This window comes from Bos grunniens, chromosome 8 (assembly GCF_055505025.1).
Source record: "Bos grunniens cultivar Pamir isolate PY7600 chromosome 8, Bosgru_T2T1.0, whole genome shotgun sequence".
Classification (NCBI taxonomy): Eukaryota; Metazoa; Chordata; class Mammalia; order Artiodactyla; family Bovidae; genus Bos; species Bos grunniens.
In genome coordinates, this window is record NC_141172.1 from 13,515,017 (window position 1) to 13,537,008 (window position 21,992).

Here is a 21,992-nt window from a genome sequence, read left to right on the forward strand (position 1 = left end):
AAGGATATTTACTGGTTTTTATTTGAATTGAACAATCATTACATATTTGTTAAATGTGCAATGAATTAGCTATATAGATGATAGTATTTCCACAAATAATTTCCTTGATCTATTGTAGTATACTTTACGTTGTATTAGATTTCATTCTTCTCTGTTGTATTGACATTAATTACTATAAATTCAGGGTATATTCTGATCAAGTAGTGCCTTGCAAGGCATAGAATTTTTTTTTTTAATTTCTTGAGCGTAGATTTAAAGGAGGGTGTTTTTGTTTATTTTCATTAGCTTGGAGTTTTGAAATTTCTATATTTTGGTGCAAAAGTAATTGCAGTTTCAGATTGTGAATTTTAAATCATTATAAATAGGCTCAAACACATCTTTATTAATCAAAATGGAAATCATTATAATCAACACAATTTTGCCAATGAGAAATGTGTTTATTCCTGTACCGTAAAAATCCATGCCTCGGGATTTGACGAACTCTTGGAAAGCATTTTCTGCCTCCTGCTGGTTGTGGAATTATTTTCCCTGCAAAAAGTTCTTCAAATATTCGAAGAAGTGGTAGTCAGTTGCTGAGAAGTCAGGTGAATATGACGGATAAGGCAAAACTTCGTAGCCCAGTTTGTTCGACTTTTGAAGCGTTGGTTGTGTGATGTGCGGTCGGGCGTTGTCATGGAGAAGAATTGGGCCCTTTCTCTTCCTTAGTGCTAGCTGCAGGCATTGCAGGTTTTTTGGTGCATCTCATCGATTGATTTGCTGAGCATTCTTCTCAGACATAATGGTCTCATGAGGATTCAGAAAGCTATAATGGATCCGATGGGCAGCAGGCCACCAAACAGTGACTGTGACCCTTTTCTGGGTGCAAGTTTGGCTCTGGGAACAGCTTTGGAGCTTCTTCTCAGCCCACCCACTGCACCCATCACTGCTGGTTTATAAAATCCACTTTTTGTCACGTCATAATCCAATGGAAAAATGGTTCATTGTTGTTGCGTAGAATAAGAGACGATGACACTTTGAAACGATAATTTTCAGTCAGCTCATGAGGCACCCACCTACTGAGCTTTTTCACCTTTCTGTACAGTTGTCAATGTTGAGTTCTTTGGCAGCTTCCCGTGCTGTTGTAAGAGGATGAGCTTAGATGATTGCTCTCAATTCATCGCTGTCACCTTCCAATGGCTGACCACTGCACTCCTCAACTTTAAGGTTCTCATCTCCTTGGCAAAGCTTCTTGAGTCACCTCTGCGCTGTATGTTGCTTAGCAGTTCCTGGGCAAAATGTGTTGTTGATGTTGTGAGTTTTCTGTGCTGCTTTACTATATATTTTGAACTTGAATAAGAAAACTAGTCAAATTTGCTTTCTGTCTAACATAACTTCCTTACTCTAAAATAAATATAAAACAAACAGCAATAAGTCATTAGCAAAAAAGATAAAGCAAGAAATGCACGTTAAAATGATATATAACCTAACCACATTTATTTAGAATGTATTCCAATATCAAACAGCAAATTTCAGCAATGCAAAAACCACAGTTACTTTTGCACCATCGTGAATGATTACTGGAATCATTCAGAGTCAGTGAAACTTTAATACCATCTCCTTTTTTGACTTTTATGATAAGTATTTAACCCCAATAGTATTAGCATATATATACCACACATTTTATATTTATTAACAAAAACAATATTGAGCTTCCCTGGTGACTCAGTGGGAAAAATCCCGCCTGCCAATGCCTGAGACATTAATTGGATCCCTTGGCTGGGAAGATCCCTGGAGATGGAAATGGCAACCCATTTCTAGTATTCTTGCCTGGGAAATCCCATGGACAGAGGAGCCTGGTGGGCTACAGTCCATGCAGTCGCAGAGAATTGGACACGACTTAGCAATTAAACCATGTGACGCTACCAAGGTTAGAATCCTAGATCTATTCATTACATGATGTGACCATCTGGGGAAATTTCTGATATTTCTGGGCCTTCATTTTATTGCTTTATAATGGGAACAGTAATAATAACTACCTCATTATAATTGAAATTCAGTTCAGTTCAGTAGCTCACTTGTGTCTGACTCTTTGAAACTCCATGGACTGCAGGACACCAGGCCTCCCTGTCCATCACCAACTCCCGGAGTTTACTTAAACTCATGTCCATTGAGTTGGTGCTGCCATCCAATCATCTCATCCTCTGTCATCCCCTTCTCCTCCCACCTTCAATCTTTCCCAGCATCAGGATCTTTTCCAGTGAGTTAGTTCATTGCATCAGGTGGCCAAAATATTGGAGTTTCAGCTTCAGCATCATTCCTTCCAATGAATATTCAGACTGATTTCTTTTAGGATGGAATGGTTGGATCTCCTTTCAGTGCAAGGGACTCTCTTGAGTCTTCTACAGCATCACAGTTCAAAAGCATCAATTCTTCTGTACTCAGCTTTCTTTATAGTCCAACTCTCATATCCATACATGGCTACTGGAAAACCACAGCTTTGACTAGACGGATCTTTCCTGGCAAAGTAATGTCTCTGCTTTCTAATATGCTGTCTAGGTTGGTCATAACTTTTCTTCCAAGGAGCAAGCATCTTTTAATTTAATGGCTGCAGTCACCATCTGCAGTGATTTTGGACTCCCCAAAAATAAAGTCTGTCACTGTTTCCACTATTTCCCCATCTATTTGCCATAAAGTGATGGGCCCAAGTGCCATGATCTTAGTTTTCTGAATGTTGAGATTTAACCCAACATTTTCACTCTCCTCTTTCACTTGCCTCAAGAGGCTTTTGAGTTCCTCTTCACTTTCTGCCATAAGGGTGGTGTCATCTGCATATCTGAGGTTATTGATATTTCTCCCGGCAATCTTGATTCCAGCTTGTGCTTCTTCCAGCCCAGCGTTTCTCATGGTATACTCTGCATACAAGTTAAATAAGCAGGGTGACAATATACAGCCTTGATGTCCTCCTTTCCCTATTTGGAACCAGTCTGTTGTTCCATATCCGGTTCTAACTGTTGCTTCCTGACCTGCATACAGATTTCTCAGGAGACAGGTCAGGTGGTCTGGTATTCCCATATCTTTAAGAATTTCCCACAGTCTGTTGTGATTCACACAGTAAAAGGCTTTGGCATAGTCAATAAAGCAGATGTAGATGATTTTATGGAACTCTCTTGCTTTTTCAATAATCCAATGGATGCTGACAATTTAATCTGTGGTTCTTCTGCCTTTTCTAAATCCAACTTGAACATCTGGAAGTTCACAGTTCATGTACTGTTGAAGCCTGGCTTAGAGAATTTTGAGTATTACTTTACTAGTGTGAGATGATTGCAATTGTGTGGTAATTTGAGCGTTCTTTGGCATTGCCTTTCTTTGGGATTAGAATGAAAAATGAACTTTTCCAGTCCTGTGGCCACTGCTGAGTTTTCCAGATTTGCTGGCACTTTGACTGCAGCACTTCCAAAGCATCATCTTTTAGGATTTGAAATGGTTGAACTGAATTTCCATCACGTCCACTAGTTTTGTTCGTAGTGATGGTTCCTAAGGCCCACTCGACTTTGCATTCCAGGATCACTGGCTCTAGGTGAGTGATCATACCATCGTGATTATGTGGGTCATGAAGATCTTTTTTGTATAGTTCTTCTCTGTTTTCTTGCCACCTCTTCTTAATATCTTCTGCTTCTGTTGGGTCCATACCCTTTCTGTCCTTTATAGTGTCCATCTTTGCATGAAATGTTCCCTTGATATCTCTCATTTTCTTGAAGAGATCTCTAGTCTTTCCCTTTCTATTGTTCTCCTCTATTTCTTTGCATTGATCACTGAGGAAGGCTTTCTTTCTTTCTTTCTTTTTTTTTTTCAGTGTTACAGCTCTATTTTATTTAGAAGATAGCAGGAGAATCCAAGACTCGAAAAGAAGAGAGTGGAGGAGTGCATGGGGAGGGAGAAAGAGAGAGAAAGAGAGAGAGAGAGCGAGAGAGCGCGTGCATGCACACGGGAGAGAGAGTCCCAGAGAAAGCGCTTTGGCTCCTCCTTTTATATGTTTTTTCCTCCACCTGGGCCTGCCCTATGCAAATTGGGCTTAGCCAGGAGTGCTGTTTGTTCTGTTTGTTCTGCCTGAAGTCTTCACTCTGGTCCTTGGACCTTCCTTGTCTTTTAGCCACCGCCGAAGGCTTTCTTATCTCTCCATGCTATTTTTTGGAACTCTGCATTCAAATGGGTATATCTTTCCTTTTCTCCTTTGCTTTTCACTTTTCTTCTTTTCACAGCTATTTGTAAGGCCTCCTCAGACAGCCATTTTGCTTTTTTGCATTTGTTTTTCTTGGGGATGGTCTTGATCCCTGTCTCCTGTAAAATGTCATGAACCTTTGTCCATAGTTCCTCAAGTATTCTATCAGATCTAATCCTTTGAATTTATTTGTCATTTCCAATGTATAATCATAAAGGATTTGATTAGGTCATACTTGAATGGTCTAGTGGTTTTCCCTACTTTCTCCAATTTCAGTCTGAATTTGGCAATAAGGAGTTCATGATCTGAGCCACAGTCAGCCCCCATCTTATTTTTTCTGACTGTATAGAGCTTCTTCATCCTTGGCTGCAAAGAATATAATCAATCTGATTTCGGTATTGATCATCTGGTGATGTCTATGTGTAGAGTCTTCTCTTGTGTGGTTGGAAGTGAGTGTTTGCTATGACCATGAGTTCTCTTGGCAAAACTCTGTTAGCCTTTGCCCCACTTCATTCTGTACTCCAAGGCCAAATATGCCTGTTCAGTTCAGTTCAGTTCAGTCGCTCAGTCGTGTCCAACTCTTTGCAACCCCATGAATTGCAGCACGCCAGCCTCCCTGTCCATCACCAACTCTCGGAGTTCACTCAAACTCACATCCATCGAGTTGGTGATGCCATCCAGCCATCTCATCCTCTGTCGTCCCCTTCTCCTCCTGCCCCAATCCCTCCCAGCATCAGAGTCTTTTCCAATGAGTCACCCCTTCGCATGAGGTGGCCAAAGTACTGGAGTTTCAGCTTTAGCATCATTCCTTCTAAAGAACGCCCAGGACTGATCTCCTTTAGAATGGACTGGTTGGATCTCCTTGCAGTCCAAGGGACTCTCAAGAGTCTTCTCCAACACCACAGTTCAAAAGCATCAATTCTTTGGCGCTCAGCTTTCTTCACAGTCCAACTCTCACATCCATACATGGCCACAGGAAAAACCATAGCCTTGACTAGACGAACCTTTGTTGGCAAAGTAATGTCTCTGCTTTTGAATATGCTATCTAGGTTGGTCATAACTTTCCTTCCAAGGAGTAAACGTCTTTTCATTTCATGGCTGCAGTCTCCATCTGCAGTGATTTTGGAGCCCAAAAAAATAACTCCAGGTATTTGTTGACTCCTTGCTTTTGCATTCCAGTCCCCTATTATGAAAAGGATATCTTTTTTTGGTGTTAGTTCTAGGAGGTCTTGTAGGTCTTCATAGAACCATTAAGCTTCAGCTTCTTCAGCATTACTGGTTGGGGCATAGGCTTGAATTACTGTGATATTGAATAGTTTGCCTTGGAGATCATTCTGTCATTTTTGAGAGTGTTTCCAAGTACTCCATTTCAGACTCTTTTGTTGACTATGATGGCTACTCCATTTCTTCACTGATGGCTTTCTCCATTCTTGCCCACAGTAGTAGATAAAATGGTCATTGGAGTTAAATTCACCCATTCCAGTCCATTTTAAGTTCACTGATTCCTAAAATGTGGATGTTCACTCTTGCCATCTCCTGTTTGACCACTTCCAATTGCTGTGATTCATGGACCTAACCTTCCAGGTTCCTATGCAATATTGCTCTTTACAGCATCAGACTTTGCTTCTATCACCATTCATATCCACAACATACCTAATCCATTGCCTCCAAGATGCACAGTCTCTTTTAAGGAATATTGTTTACAGTTGACATGCAACGGAGAACAGTTACTACTATTAAAACCATTGCCTCAATCAAACTTTCGTATGAGAGGTGGTCTGTTTTCTTGACTGACTGCAGTGCCTTTCTTGTTCTGGTCTTGTTTCTGGGAACCCTCCTCATGGTTCTTTATGGCCCTTATCTCTTCCACGATCACAGCTCAAGTGCTCCTTCTCCAACTTGAAATATCAAGACTTTAAACTGATTTATTTGCTAGTTCTTCTTAATTAAGAGGTCATTTTGCCAAGGTAGCTGATATTAAATTGCAGTGAAAATAAATGAATAGAAACAAAGGTGTGAGTAAGGTGAATCTTTTGGTGGATTTAATCCTTTAAAGAGGAGGAATTCCAAATAAAAGGAGTGGTATTCAGGAAATGTGAGCAGGCATCTTAAAAATTTCTTACAAAGTTACATTATTCCAAAGGAACAATCCTCTCACACCAGTATATCCATTACATACTGGTCTTGGACGTATTATGGCAAATTAAAATTTTCTTTGTGAAAGAATGGAAAAGAAGTGTTTACAAAATGGAATATTCTCACAGTTAAATCTGAGGTATCATTTATTATTAGGACAGTTATAGTTATTTGACAAATCATTTTTAGCAATCTAATTCAAAATTTTTCTACAGTTTTTTATTTCATTTTATTTTTGCTAATACTGTTAAAGTTGCATATAATGATCGGTCAGAATTCTGTGATTGCCTTGTCAGAGTTAAGCAGTCTTAACTCACAATTATGAATACTGTTTTAAATTAAGAACACATTTTCTGAAAATGAAGATACAGTTCCAGGTACCTTGGGCTAATTCAAAAAAGCATTTCAAATCATAAATTTGTATGAGTATCACAAGGTAGTTTGAAATTAATAAAAAAGATCAGAATAATCTTTAATTGCATTTGTGTTTAATGGAAAACAAATACACAAAATGATGAAATCCGATACATGTGACCCTCACTTACACTTTTAATTGTAAATCTACAGAAATGCCTTTCTGGCTATGGCTTTGCCAGTTTTCTATGAGGTTTTCTGGAATACTGATGATGAGATGCATTTTATATTGCAACAAAATAAATTTTGACTCTAAATGAATAAATGAATTGAAAAAAAAAGGAACCTGAAGAAGGATGCATGTAAATTAATGTCACTAAGTTACTTTCTGAGCAATAGTCAGTATGAATTTTGTGCATTTTAAATAAAATTTTATTTTAAAGTGCATATATATTAAGTATGGGCTTCCACTTTATATCTGTGGGTAAATATATCAGTAAATGGTTATGCTAGTATTTAATCAGAGAAAGCAATGGCAACCCACTCCAGTACTCTTGCCTGGAAAATCCCATGGACAGAGGAGCCTGGTAGGCTGCAGTCCTTGGGGTCTCGAAGGGTCGGATACAACTGAGTGACTTCATGTTGACTTTTCACTTTCATGCATTAGAGAAGGAAATGGAAACCCACTCCAGTGTTCTTGCCTGGAGAATCCCACCAGGGACAGCAGAGCCTCGTGGGCTGCCGTCTGTGGGGTCGCACAGAGTCGGACACGACTGAAGCAACTTGTAGTAGTAGTAGTAGTAGTAGTAGTAGTAGTATTTAATCTGTTGCCCCTTTGTTAACTAACTGAATTCAGTTTACATATTAATTACTTTGTGTAGGTTTATCAAATAGGTGTCTTCTTTAAGATTGTCAGTTCTCTCCCCACACCTCCCCATATTTATTGCATGCATCCCTGGTTCTACAAAGTAAGGCTACTTGCATCAAAAGCTGTCCTTTATCTTTCTTGGAAGAGTTATTTAATAGTAACTTGAATGTCTGTCTGATCGGTTTTTTTAAAAAATCAAGAATTTTAAAGATAAGTTGTTGTGACAGTCTAAGATATAAATTATAATCATTGTAGTATTTGGGTAATTTTCTGTATAGTTTTCATAGCTACAGGCCTTTTTCAGTAACAAAAATAGATTCAAATCTACAATACTGAAACCTCACAGTGGTTAAGGCCCTGTGATATTCAGCTTGTAAAACAGTTGTATTTGGTGCATTGGGGGAAAAAAAAAGAACAACAAAACCTCAGGCTAATATATTTTAGAAAGTTTCTTTATAGCAAAGATTGGAACCATTAAGATTGGCAGCAAGTTATTTTTAACTGTATTTTCATTTTAGTGCAGAAGTTGAGAGATATTTTCCTTACAAGACATTAATGTTTTAAGATATGTTGGGCTATTGAGCTCTACCATTGCAGCTTAAAAACAGCAATGGACAAAGTACAAGTGATGAGTGTGTCTAATAGAACTTGAATTATCAACATTTATATTTTGTCTAACTTTCATGTGTCAAAAATAGTATTCTTTAGTTGTTTTCTACTAGTTAAGTTATAAAATTATTTTTAGCTCTTTAGTAGAAAAACAGGTTGAATTAGTTCTATGATTTTAGTTTACCTTCCCTTGCCTTAGACCAACAGCTCAGGCAGTGAAAGGTATATTGTTTATCTTGATATCCCCCAATACTGAGCATGTAATAGGTACTCAGAAAATGTATGGCAAATAACTTCCCTAAATGATGCTTTTAGTATAAATTTAATATTGATTTAATTAACCAATTTAATATTGTTTTATAATGTTGATTTTAATTAGCAAATTAAACTTTTTTCTGTGTTTACTTTTTACTTTTTTCTGTGTATATATATTCTTTACTTAATTTCATATATATACTTAAATAGTTTCACTGAAATATACTTTTTATACAATAGAAATAACTGACCTATTTAAATGTATAATCCAGTTCCTTCAGAAAATTTCCCGAGTTGAGCAGCTATCACGATAATCAAGTTTTCAACATTTCTATTATTTGCATCATCTCCAAAAGATCTCAAGTACTCATTTGCTGTCAATTTCTATTTGTATATATTATAAAAATCAATGGATTAATGTAATATTATATTCTATGTATCAAAAACTCAGAAGAAAAATTAAGTCTTTATGAAGATATGTCAAAGCTTATGCTCTTGACATTTTTAATTAGTAATTATTAACTCATCTAGTCCTCATCCAACCTAATGTGGTTGTTTATATTATTATATACATTTTATTGATGAGGAGCTGATGTAACTTTCCCAAGTTTGCTTGACCGTAGAATAACATCAGCTCAGCTTTTGAGTGGAGGCACAGAGCTTTAAACTGAAGCAATATGGCTCCAGGTTCCATGATCTTAATCAATTTAGGAAGTATAAGATTTTAGAAACCATTGATAGTACTCACAATGAATAATGAATGGTCTTTCCTGAGAGGCAATTAGGAATTAACTTTTGATTTACCATTTTAGGAAAGCAACAATTTTCATCAAACCAATAACTTCCAGCCCTCTTTAATCATCAGTCAGTTCAGTTCAGTTGCTCAGTCATGTCCAGCTCTTTGTGATCCCATGGACTGTAGCACACCAGGCCTCCCTGTCTGTCGCCAACTCCCGGAGTTTACTCTAACTCATGTCCATTGAGTCGATCATGCCATCCAACCATCTCATCCTCTGACGTCCCCTTCTACACCTGCCTTCAATCTTTCCAAGCATCAGGGTCTTTACCAAAGAGGCAGTTCTTCACATTAGGTGGCCAAAGTATTGGAAGTTCAGCTTCAACATCAGTCCTTCCAATGAATATTCAGGACTGATTTCCTTTAGGATTGACTGGTTGTATCTCCTTTCAGTCCAAGGGACTCTAAAGAGTCTTCTCCAACACCACAGTTCAAAAGCATCAATTCTTTGGCCTCTCATTCATTTTTCAGGGAGACTCATTTTTTTTTAACAATAATAATAAATTAGCATCTGGATTATACTTCTCGCCTTGTAAAGTCAATTCAGTTCCATTCAGTTCAGTTGCTCAGTCGTGTCTTACTCTTTGCCACCCCATGGACTGCAGCACGCCAGGCCTCCCTGTCCATCATCAACTTCTGGAGTTTACTCAAACTCATGTCCATTGAGTCGGTGATGCCTTCCAACCATCTCATCCTCTGTCGTCCCCTTCTCCTCCCACCTTCAATCTTTCCCAGCATCAGGGTCTATTCAAATGAGTCAGTTCTTCGCATCAGGTGGCCAAAGTATTGGAGTTTCAGCTACAACATCAGTCCTTCCAATGAATATTTAGGACTGATTTCCTTTAAGATTGACTGGTTGGATCTCCTTGCAGTCCAAGGGACTCTCAAGAGTCTTCTCCAACACCACAGTTCAAAAGCATCAATTCTTCTGCGCTCAGCTTTCTTTATAGTCCAACTCTCACATCCATACATGGCTACTGGAAAAACCATACTCTTGACTAGATGGACCTTTGTTGGCAAAGTAATGTCTCTGCTTTTGAATATGCTGTTTAGGTTGGTCGTAACTTTTCTTCCAAGTAGCAAACATCTTTTAACTTCATGGGTGCAGTCACCATTGTAGTGATTTTGGAGGGCAAAAAATAAAGTCTGTCACTGTTTCCACTGTTTCCCCATCTACTTTCCATGAAGTCATGGGAGTAGATGCCATGCTCTTAGTTTTCTGAATGTTGAGATTTAAGCCAACATTTTAACTCTCCTCTTTCACTTGCATTAAGACACATGAAAAGATGCTCAACATCACTCATTATCAGAGAAATGCAAATCAAAACCACTATGAGGTACCATTTCACGCCAGTCAGAATGGCTGCAATCCAAAAGCCTACAAGCAATAAATGCTGGAGAGGGTGTGGAGAAAAGGGAACCCTCTTACACTGTTGGTGGGAATGCAAACTAGTTCAGCCACTATGGAGAACAGGGTGGAGATTCCTTAAAAAACTGGAACTAGAACTGCCTTATGATCCAGCAATCCCACTGCTGGGCATACACACCGAGGAAACCAGAAGGGAAAGAGACACATGTACCCTAATGTTCATCACAGCACTGTTTATAATAGCCAGGACATGGAAGCAACCTAGATGTTCATCAGCAGATGAATGGATAAGAAAGCTATGGTACATATACATAATGGAGTATTACTCAGCCATTAAAAAGAATTCATTTGAATCAATTCTAATGAGATGGATGAAACTGGAGCCTATTATACAGAGTGAAGTAAGCCAGAAAGAAAAACACCAATACAGTATACTAACACATATATATGGAATTTAGAAAGATGGTAACAATAACCCTGTATACGAGACAGCAAAAGAGACACTGATGTATAGAACAGTCTTATGGACTCTGTGGGAGAGGGAGAGGGTGGGAAGATTTGGGAAAATGGCATTGAAACATGTATACTATCATGTATGAAATGAGTCGCCAGTCCAGGTTCGATGCACGATACTGGATGCTTGGGGCTGGTGCACTGGGACGACCCAGAGGGATGGCATGGGGAGGGAGGAGGGAGGAGGGTTCAGGATGGGGAACACATGTATACCTGTGGTGGATTCATTTCAATATTTGGCAAAACCAACACAATATTGTAAAGTTTAAAAAAAAAAAAAAAAAGATGCTCTTTAGTTCTTTGCTTTCCACCTTAAGGGTGGTGTCATCTGCATACCTGAGGTTATTAATATATCTCCTGGCAATCTTGATTCCAATTTGTGCTTCATCTAGCCCAGTGTTTCTCATGATGTACTCTGCATATAAGTTAAATAAGCAGGGTGACAATATACAGCCTTGACACACTCCTTTCCTGATTTGGAACCAGTCTGTTGTTCCAGGTCCAGTTCTGACTGTTGCTTCCTGACCTGCATACAGATTTCTCAGGAGGCTGGTCAGGTGGTCTGGTATTCCTGTATCTTTAAGAATTTTCCACAGTTTATTGTGATCCACACAGTCAAAGACTTTGGCATAGTCAATAAAGCAGAAGTAAATGTTTTTCTGAAACTCTTGGTTTTTCAATAATCCAACGGATGTTGACAATTTTAACTGTGGTCCCTCTCCCTTTTCTAAATACAGCTTGAACATCTGGAAGTTTATGGTTCACATACTGTTGAAATCTGACTTGAAGTATTTTGAGCATTACTTTACTAGTGTGTGAGATAAGTGCAATTGTGTGGTAGTTTGAGCATTCTTTGGCATTGCCCTTCTTTGGGATTGGAATGACAACTGACCTTTTTCTGTCCTGTGGCCAGATTTGCTGACGTATTGAGTGCAGTACTCAATATTTTTTTTTTCCAGATTTGCTGGCATACTGAGTGCAGCACTTTCACAGCATCATCTTTTAGGATTTGAAATAGCTCAACTGGAATTTCATCACCTTCACTAGCTTTGTTTGTAGTGATTCTTCCTAAGGCCCACTTGACTGCATTCCAGGATGGCTGGCTCTAGGTGAATGACCATACCATCGTGATTATGTGGGTCATAAAGATCTTTTGTATAGTTTTTCTGTATATTCTTGCCATCTCTTCTTAATATCTTCTGCTTCTGTTAGGTCCATACACTTTCTGTCCTTTATTGAGCCCATCTTTGCATGAAATGTTCCCTTGGTATATCTCATTTTCTTGAAGAGATTTCTAGTCTTTCCCATTCTATTGTTTTCCTCTGTTTCTTCGCACTAATCACCGAGAAAGGCTTTCTTATCTCTCCTTGCTATTCTTTGGAACTCTGCGTTCAGATGGGTATATCTTTCCTTTTCTCCTTTGCTTTTCGCTTCTCTTCGTTTCACAGCTATTTGTAAGGCCTCCTGAGACAGCCATTTTGATTTTTTGCATTTCTATTTCTTTAATCATACATAAATAAAAATCATTAGAGAGCATAAATCAATAGACATTTTGAGTGTACAGTTTCAAGTAGTAACTAAGAGGCAATTATTTTGGTACTTAGAATAGTGTAATATTAGTTGCTCAGTCATGTCTGACTCTTTGTGCTGCCAAGGACTGTAAATCTCCAGGCTCCTCTCCATGGAATTCTCCAGGCAAGAATATTGGAGTGGGTGGTGATTTCCTTTACCAGGGGATCTTTACTACCCAGGGATTGAACCTTGGTCTCTGCCCATTGCAGGCAGATTCTTTACTGTCTGAACCACCAGGGAAGCCCAGGTATATGGTAAGTGCTATGTAAATAGTTAGAGATGAATGATATATTCAAGTTTTGTTTTTTGGAATTTCATTAAATTTTTTTTTCAAATAGTTTTGAACCTGTGGTTGAATCCATAGATATGCAGATACAAAGGCCCAACTGTACTTAGGATATTTGTGTTTTAATATTTCTAGTGTTAGGAGAAGCACTGATTGTTATCCATTTCTCCAAAATATATTATTTAAAATAATTGTTAGAAACTAAATAGGGAGAGATCGAAGGTTGCAGAATAAGAGGGTATGTAGCAAGTCTCCCCCAACAAACACATCAAAAATAATTGGCACATAGCATAATTCTAACTAATTGGAAATTAGTAGAAGGACTGCTGTACAACCAAGGGTGTAAGAAACATGCATTCATGATGTGATAGGAAAGGAAGAAATGTGATCAAGTTGAGACCTGTGTGTGTGGCAGTAAAAAGGCGGTGGAGTGGGGGGAGTCAAAGGCAGACACTCTCCCTTCGCTAGGGAGTGAGCAGTGAGAGCCACAGGTTGAGTGCCCCTGTCCTGGGATCCTAAGCAGGGGAGGACCCAGCTCACTGGAGAACTGCTGGGACTAACAGGATGGTTGTGTGAACTCTGGACCCTGGTCATGAGAAATAGGTACACATTGATTTGCCTCCAAGGCAAGGTGAAAGAAAGTCTATTCTTGCAGCTGCTCATTTTATATGACTGCCTCTCTGTGTGCCTTGGCCTGAGCTGAACAAACACTCTGGCCCCATTCATTCCATATCACAGCAGAACCTGGATCTGAGGTGGTCATGACCAGTGAGAAAACTGGACTAGGGCATATAGGGGCAACATGGTCCTGGGGTGGAACCTGGGTGAATTGGCAGTAGCTATCACTGGTGCTTACTCACGCCGAGCGTCAGATTTCTCATGGTGGCTGCTCCATCACAGCTTATCGCCTCCTCCTCCCCACTCCCACCACCCCGTACATGCTGAGTCCCTTTGGATCCCACCTGCCTTTGTTGTGGCTCCACAACAAGGTAGTGGGTGCAGACACTGGGGGAAGTAATTGGCTGTGGGGGACAAAGGTGAATTGAACCCAAAACTGTGAGTGGAACAAGGAAAACAATTGCAGGTGCTTGCATAGGTAAGGCATTAGAGACAGCCAGGACGTCTGTGTGCAGCTGACGTGAGCCAAGAGCCCTCATGAAGCTCACTTGCTTCAGCACTCCCTCACTCTGGGGCAAAGGGCCTGGTACAGAGAAAGGTGGAGAAATACACTTAAACGGAACAGTGCCAGCTCAAGCCAGATGATCAGGGCTTCTGCTCCTGCAACTTGAGATCAGATCTTGCCCCTAATAGGGTCCTGATGACCACTGAGCAGAGGGGAAGCAACACCTCACACTCAGCTCTAGTCTTAGCTCTTCTATCACCAGCCTTACCCCCTCCAAGGTGATAGATGCCAGCTCAATGACTTGTATCCTTGTCAATTCCAGCACTGCCACAAATGGGACTGGGTACATGCGGTCTGTATAGGACACTTCCATGTAATAATGCCCCTTCAGAAGCGCAGTTGGTAACTGTTTCACTTAAATTCATAGAGGCAGAGAAAGTTAAGTAAAATGGTAACATCAGAACTACTCTCTATGGAAAGAACAAAAGGAAGCCTCTGAAAAAATAAACATAAATAAACAATTTAAGAGATAAATTATTCAAAGCATTGATACTAAGCCTGTTATCTGAATTAATCTGAATTAGGGAAAAGAAGAGTGGTACACAGTGAAAAGTTTATTAAGGAATTAGAAAATATAGAAAAGACTCAATCAGAAATGAAGAACTCAATGGCTGAAATAAAAAACATATTGGAAGAAATTATTATCAGACTAAGTGACGCAGTACACATAAATGCCCTGGAAGATAGAAAATTCAAACCTCCCAATCAGAATAGCAGGAAGAAAAACAAATGAAGGCAGTTTAAGAGATCTCTAAGATACCATTTGGCCTACCAACATTCCTATAATGGGAGTCCCAGAAAGAGAAGAGAGAGAAGAGGGGATTGAAAATGTATTTGAGGAAGCCATGGTTGAAAACTTGGGAAAGGAAAAAGATATATCCAGGTACAGGAAGCACAGAGGGTCCCAACAAGATGAACCCAAGCAGGCCCACACAAAGATCTGTCATAATTTTAATGGCAAAAGTTAAAGACAGGATTGTAAAGGCAGCAAGAGAGAAACAAAAGAGTCAGTTACAAAGCTGTTAATATATTTCTCTATGGAAATGATGTAGGCCAGAAGGGAGTGTCATGATATATCCAAAGTCCTAAAAGGAAAAACAATAGGAGGAGAGGTAAAGAGCTTCTCACATAGCAAAGACTAAAATAGTTAATCAATCTTCCCTCAAAGAAATGTTGAAGAGTCTTTTCTAAGTGGAGAAAAAGTAAGAATCTATAGAAAGAGGAAAATCTCACTAGGAAAGCAAATTATAGTAAGGACTGAGAACCAAGCACTTAAAGAAGCCAGTATAAAGATTAAGAAACAAAATAGTGTAAAAGCAACTGTAAGTACACTAACTAAGCAGTTAATTTGAACATAAAATATAACATTAAGAGTCCCTTAGACTGCAAGGATATCAAACAAGTCAACTCTAAAGGAAATAAATCCTGAGTATCCATTGGAAGGACTGTTGCTGAAGCTGAAGCTCCAATACTTTGGCCACATAATGTGGAGAAGTGACTCACTGGAAAAGAACCTGATGCTGGAAAAGATTAAAGGCAGGAGGAGAAGGGGGACAACAGAGGATGAGATGATTGAATGGCATCACTGATTCGATGGATAGGAGTTTGAGCAAGCTCCAGGAGTTGATGATGGACAGGGAAGCCTGGTGTGCTGCAGTCCATGAGGTCGCAAAGAGTTGGACGCTATTGAGTGACTGAACTGAACTGAACATTAAGAACACAAAGTGTGAAGAGAGTAAAATATATAGATATTTTAGAATGTGTTTGAACTTAAATGAGTACCTGTGTAAACAACTAGATATAGATATACATACGTGAATCCCATAGTCACCACAAAAACCTATAATACATTAAAAACTAAAAAGAAAGGGACATAAGCATACTAATAAGAAAAAAAAAATCAAACTACAAGGGAAGAAACAAAAGGAAGAAAAAACGAATAGAGAACTATTAAAAAAAAAAAAAAACTAAGAAAATATCAGTAAGTACTTGCCTATCACTTATTATTTTAAATATTAATGGACAAAATGCTCCAGTTAAAAGACATAGGGTGGCTGATTGTATTAAAAATACCCTTTTAGATTTTGCCTACAGAAGACTTCCCTGGTGGCTCAGAGGTTAACGCGTCTGCCTCCAATGCGGGAGACCTGGGTTAGATCCCTGGGTTGGGAAGATCCCTAGAGAAGGAAATGACAACCCACTCCAGTACTCTTGCCTGGAGAATCCCATGGAGGGAGGAGCCTGGTAGGCTACAGTCCATGGGGTCGCAAAGAGTAAGACACGACTGAGCGACTTCACTTTCACTTTCACAGAAGACTTACTTCAGAGCTAAAGACACACACATTTTTGTGTAAGGTGTTAGAAAGTGTTCTAGTTTCATTCTTTTACAAGTGGTTGACCAATTTTCCCAGCACCACTTGTTAAAGAGATTGTCTTTAATCCATTGTATATTCTTGCCTCCTTTGTCAAAATAAGGTGTCCATAGGTGCGTGGATTTATCTCTGGGCTTTCTATTTTATTCCATTGATCAATATTTCTGTCTTTGTGCCAGTACCATACTGTCTTGATAACTGTGGCTTTGTAATAGAGCCTGAGGTCAGGTAGGTTGATTCCTCCAGTTCCATTCTTCTTTCTCAAGATCGCTTTGGCTATTCGAGGTTTTTTGTATTTCCATACAAATTGTGAAATTATTTGTTCTAGCTCTGTGAAGAATACTGTTGGTAGCTTGATAGGGATTGCATTGAATCTATAAATTGCTTTGGGTAGTATACTCATTTTCACTATATTTATTCTTCCAATCCATGAACATGGTATATTTCTCCATCTATTAGTGTCCTCTTTGATTTCTTTCACCAGCAGATGAATGGATAAGAAAGCTGTGGTACATAAACACAATGGAGTATTACTCAGCCATTAAAAAGAATACATTTGAGTCAGTTCTAATGAGATGGATGAAACTGGAACCTATTATACAGAGTGAAGTAAGCCAGAAAGAAAAACACCAATACAGTATACTAACGCATATATATGGAATTTAGAAAGATGGTAACAATAACCCTGTGTACGAGACTGCAAAAGAGACACCGATGTATAGATCAGTCTTATGGACTCTGAGGGAGAGGGAGAGGGTGGGGAGATTTGGGAGAATAGCATTGAAACATGTATAATATCATGTATGAAACGAGTCGCCAGTCCAGGTTCGATACACGGTACTGGATGCTTGGGGCTGGTGCACTGGGATGACCCAGAGGGAGGGTAGGGGAGGGAGGAGGGAGGAGGGTTCAGGATGGGGAATGCGGGTATACCTGTGGTGGATTCATTTCGATATTTGGCAAAACTAATACAATATTGTAAAGTTTAAAAATAAAATAAAATTAAAAAACAAAACAAAACAAACCAAAAAAAAAAAAAAACAGAAAAAAAAAAGACACACACATACACTTTAAGTAAGAAGATAGAAAAACATTTTTCTGCAAATAGAAATGACAGGAAAGCAGAGAGAGCAATATTCATATCAGACAAAATAGACTTTAAAATAAAAGGCACAGCAAAAGACAAACAGAACATTGTTAATCAACTCTACTCCAATAAAGATTAAAAACTTAGTTATGAATCAGGTATTACAATATAAACTTGCTAGTTTGTGAATAACAATTGGAGAAAATTTGTTTGCTCATAAAAAGAAAGACAAAGAGTAGCATTATGCAATGATAAAGGGATCAATACAAGAAGAGGATATTACATTTGCCAACATATATACAGCCAGTACAGGGGCACCTAAATATATCAAGCAAATACTAACAGACACAAGGAGAGAAACTGACAAAAATACAATGATGGTAGGGGAATTTAATTCCCCACTTAAACTGATGGACAGATAATCCAGACAGAAAATCAATAAGGCAGCATTGGTTTTAAATGGAACAATAGACCATTGGACTTCATATTATATATATATATAATCAAAAAGCCCGAGGCCAGGGGCAGCAGGCGGGAGGAGCTACCCCACGCCCCAACACCCGAGGCCAAGGGCGGCGGCCGGGAGGAGCAACCCCATGCCTGAGGCCAGGGGCGGTGGCCTGGAGGACCAAGCTATGTCCAGGGAACGGTGACTGCGCAGGCACAGGAGGGCTTAGAAGAGCTATCCCACGTTGAAGGTCAGGAAGGGTGGCGGTGAGGAGATACCCCTCGTCCAAGGTAAGGAGCAATGGCTGCACCTTGCTGGAGCAGCTGTGAAGAGATACCCCACGCCCAAGGTAAGAGGAACCCAAGTAAGACAGTAGGTGTTGCAAGAGGGCATCAGAGGGCAAACACACTGAAACCATACTCACAGAAAACTAGTCAATCTAATCACACTAGGACCACAGCCTTGTCTAACTCAATGAAACTAAGCCATGCCCGTGGGGCAACCCAAGACGGGCCGGTCATGGTGGAGGGATCTGACAGAATGTGGTCCACTGGAGAAGGGAATGGAAAACCACTTCAGTATTCTTGCCTTGAGAACCCCATGAACAGTATGAAAAGGCAAAATGATAGGATACTGAAAGAGAAACTCCCCAGGTCAGTAGGTACCCAATATGCTACTGGAGATCAGTGGAGAAATAACTCCAGAAAGAATGAAGGGATGGAGCCAAAGCAAAAACAATACCCAGCTGTGGATGTGACTGGTGATACAAGCAAGGTCCGATGCTATAAAGAGCAATATTGCATAGGAACCTGGAATGTCAGGTCCATGAATCAAGGCAAATTGGAAGTGGTCAAACAAGAGATGGCAAGAGTGAATGTCGAAATTCTAGGAATCAGCAAACTGAAATGGACTGGAATGGGTGAATTTAACTCAGATGACCATTATATCTACTACTGCGGGCAGAAATCCCTCAGAAGAAATGGAGTGGCCATCATGGTCAACAAAAGAGTCTGAAATGCAGTACTTGGATGCAATCTCAAAAACGACAGAATGATCTCTGATTCAAGATTGCCAGGAGAAATATCAATAACCTCAGATATGCAGATGACACCACCCTTATGGCAGAAAATGAAGAGGAACTAAAAAGCCTCTTGATGAAAATGAAAGTGGAGAGTGAAAAAGTTGGATTAAAGCTCAACATTCAGAAAACGAAGATCATGGCATCCACTCCCATCACTTCATGGGAAATAGATGGGGAAACAGTGGAAACAGTGTCGGGCTCCAAAATCACTGCAGATGGTGACTGCAGCCATGAAATTAAAAGACGCTTACTCCTTGGAGGGAAAGTTATGACCAACCTAGATAGCATATTCAAAAGCAGAGACATTACTTTGCCAACAAAGGTTCATCTAGTCAAGGCTATGGTTTTTCCTGTGGTCATGTATGGATGTGAGGGTTGGACTGTGAAGAAGGCTGAGTGCCGAAGAATTGATGCTTTTGAACTGTGGTGTTGGAGAAGACTCTTGAGAGTCCCTTGGACTGCAAGGAGATCCAACCAGTCCATTCTGAAGGAGATCAGCCCTGGGATTTCTTTGGAAGGAATGATGGTAAAGCTGAAACTCCAGTACTTCGGCCACCTAATGCGAAGGGTTGACTCATTGGAAAAGACTCTGATGCTGGGAGGGATTGGGGGCAGAAGGAGAAGGGGACGACAGAGGATGAGATGGCTGGATGCCATTACTGACTCAATGGATGTGAGTCTGAGTGAACTCCGGGAGTTGGTGATGGACAGGGAGGCCTGGCGTGCTGCGATTCATGGGGTCAAAAAGAGTCAGACACGACTGAGCGACTGATCTGATCTGATAGTCAAAAACAGCAGAATATACATTCTTTTCAAGCACACAGAGAATGTTGTTCAAGATACACTCCTTACTAAGCAACAAAGCAAGTCTATGCAAATTTAGAGGATAGAAACTATATCAGGCATTTTTTCCAACACCCATGATGTGAAACTAGAAATTAATTACAGAAAGAAAAAAATGAGAAAATAACAAACATGTGAAGAGAGACATGTGCTACTAGAAAACCAGTGGTTCAGTGTAAACAATCAAAGAGGAAATCATAAAATACCATGAAACCAATGAAATGGAAACACAGCACTCCAAAATCTATGGCATACAGCAAAAGCAGTTCTAGGAAGGAAATTTATAGGGTTATAGTCCTTCTTAAGAAAATTAAAACAAAACAAAACAAAACAAAAAAACATCGTAACCAACCACCTAAAGTTATTGGAAAAAGAAGAATAATCAAAGCCCAAAGTCATCATAGGGGAGAAATAATAAAAATCTGAGAATAAGTGAACAAAATAAAGATCCACAGAAAATATCAATGAAACAAATAGTTGATTTTTGAAAAAATAAGCTATTTTTAAGCCTTTAGCCATGGTCAGTGAGAAAAAAAAAAAAGAACCAAGTGAACAAAATAAGAAATAGGAGAAATAAAAACTGCTACCACAGAGATACAAATAAGTCATGAGATAATAATATGAACACAAATATGCCAACAAAACTGACAACCTAGAAGAAATGGACAAATGTCTAGAAACATGCAGTCTACTAATCCTGAATCAAAAAGGAACAATTTGAAGAGACTGATCAATAGTGGTAGAATTGAAGTTGTAATAAAGGAAACCTGCCAGCAAACAAAATTCAAGGGCTGGAAGGCTTCACAAGTGAATTCTACCAAATATATAAAGAAAAAGTGTCGTTTTCAAATTGTTCCAAAAAATTAAAGAGAACAGGATACTCTCAAATTCAGTTTATGAGGCCTCTATTATTCTGATACCAAAAAACAAACAAACAAAAAAACCCAAAACAAAACCACAAAGACACTGCAAAAAAGGAAAAAAAAAAAAAAAAAGAAAGTGGTAAATCAGAATCTCCAGTGAATATAGATGCAACAATTTTTAACAAAATATTAGCAAACCAAATCTGACAATATATGAAAAGGATCACACACCATGATCAAGTTGAATGTATTCTAAGGACTCAAAGATTGTTCAGTATTTGGAAATAAATTCATGTGATATATTAAATTAACAAAAGGAAGGATGAAATTCACATGATCATCTCACTAGATACAGAAAATCATTTGACCAAATTCAGCATTCAGTTATGATAAAACTCTCATCAAAGTGGGTACAGAGGGACCACATCTCAAAATAAGAAAGGCCATTTGTGAAAAACCCTCCGCTAACATCATACTCAGTGAGTAAATCTGAAAACTTTTTCTCTAAATTCAGGAACAAGGCAAGAACACCCATTCTCACCACTTTTTTTTTTTTTTTGAGCATAGTATTGGAAATCCTAGCCACAGCAATCAGACAAGAAATAAACATCCAAATTAGAAAGGAACAGGTAAAAGTCACTATTGTTGATAGCATGATACTTTATGTAGAAAATCCTAAAAGTCCCCACCCCAAAATTTTTGTAATGAATTCAGCAAAGTTGCATGCTATAAGAGTAACATACAAATATCTGTTGCTTTTCTATACACTAATAATGAAATATCAAAGTTAACATTAAAAATACAATTTTGTTAAAATTATATCAAAAAGAATAAAATACTTAAGGATAATTTAACTAAGGAAGTGAGAGGCCTATAGTCTGAAAACTATAAAGTTGATGAAGAAAATTGAAGATAATACAAAGAATGGAAAGATGTCTCATGCTTTTGGATAGAAATATCAAAATTGTTAAAATAGTCACACTACTCAAGCAATCTACAGATTTAATACAGTTCCTATCCACTTAGTGCAATATCCATTGCCTTTTTTCATAGAAGTAGAATAAATAATCTTGAAGTTTATATGTAACCAAAAATGATGTCAAATTCCCAAAGCAAACTTAAGAGAAAGGAACAAAGCTGGAGGTATCAATCTTCCAGA

The 21,992-nt window shown here is 38.8% G+C and overlaps 2 protein-coding genes across 10 annotated transcripts in view; one reads left to right on the forward strand and one right to left on the reverse strand.

Annotated features, from left to right (window-relative positions):
- LOC147366679 (uncharacterized) overlaps positions 1 to 14,452 on the reverse strand; it is a 169,902-nt gene extending 155,450 nt beyond the window's left edge. Inside the window, exons 1-2 of the mRNA XM_086414636.1 lie at positions 14,348 to 14,452; positions 13,813 to 14,185 (exon numbers count right to left, since the gene is read on the reverse strand). Of these exons, the coding sequence (XP_086270762.1) occupies positions 13,813 to 14,185; positions 14,348 to 14,452 (478 nt within the window). The remainder of the gene's footprint in view (positions 1 to 13,812; positions 14,186 to 14,347) is intronic.
- The window catches only part of LINGO2 (leucine rich repeat and Ig domain containing 2), a 1,446,432-nt gene that overhangs the window by 151,857 nt on the left and 1,272,583 nt on the right, over positions 1 to 21,992 (forward strand). The gene's annotated exons all lie outside the window — the stretch shown is intronic.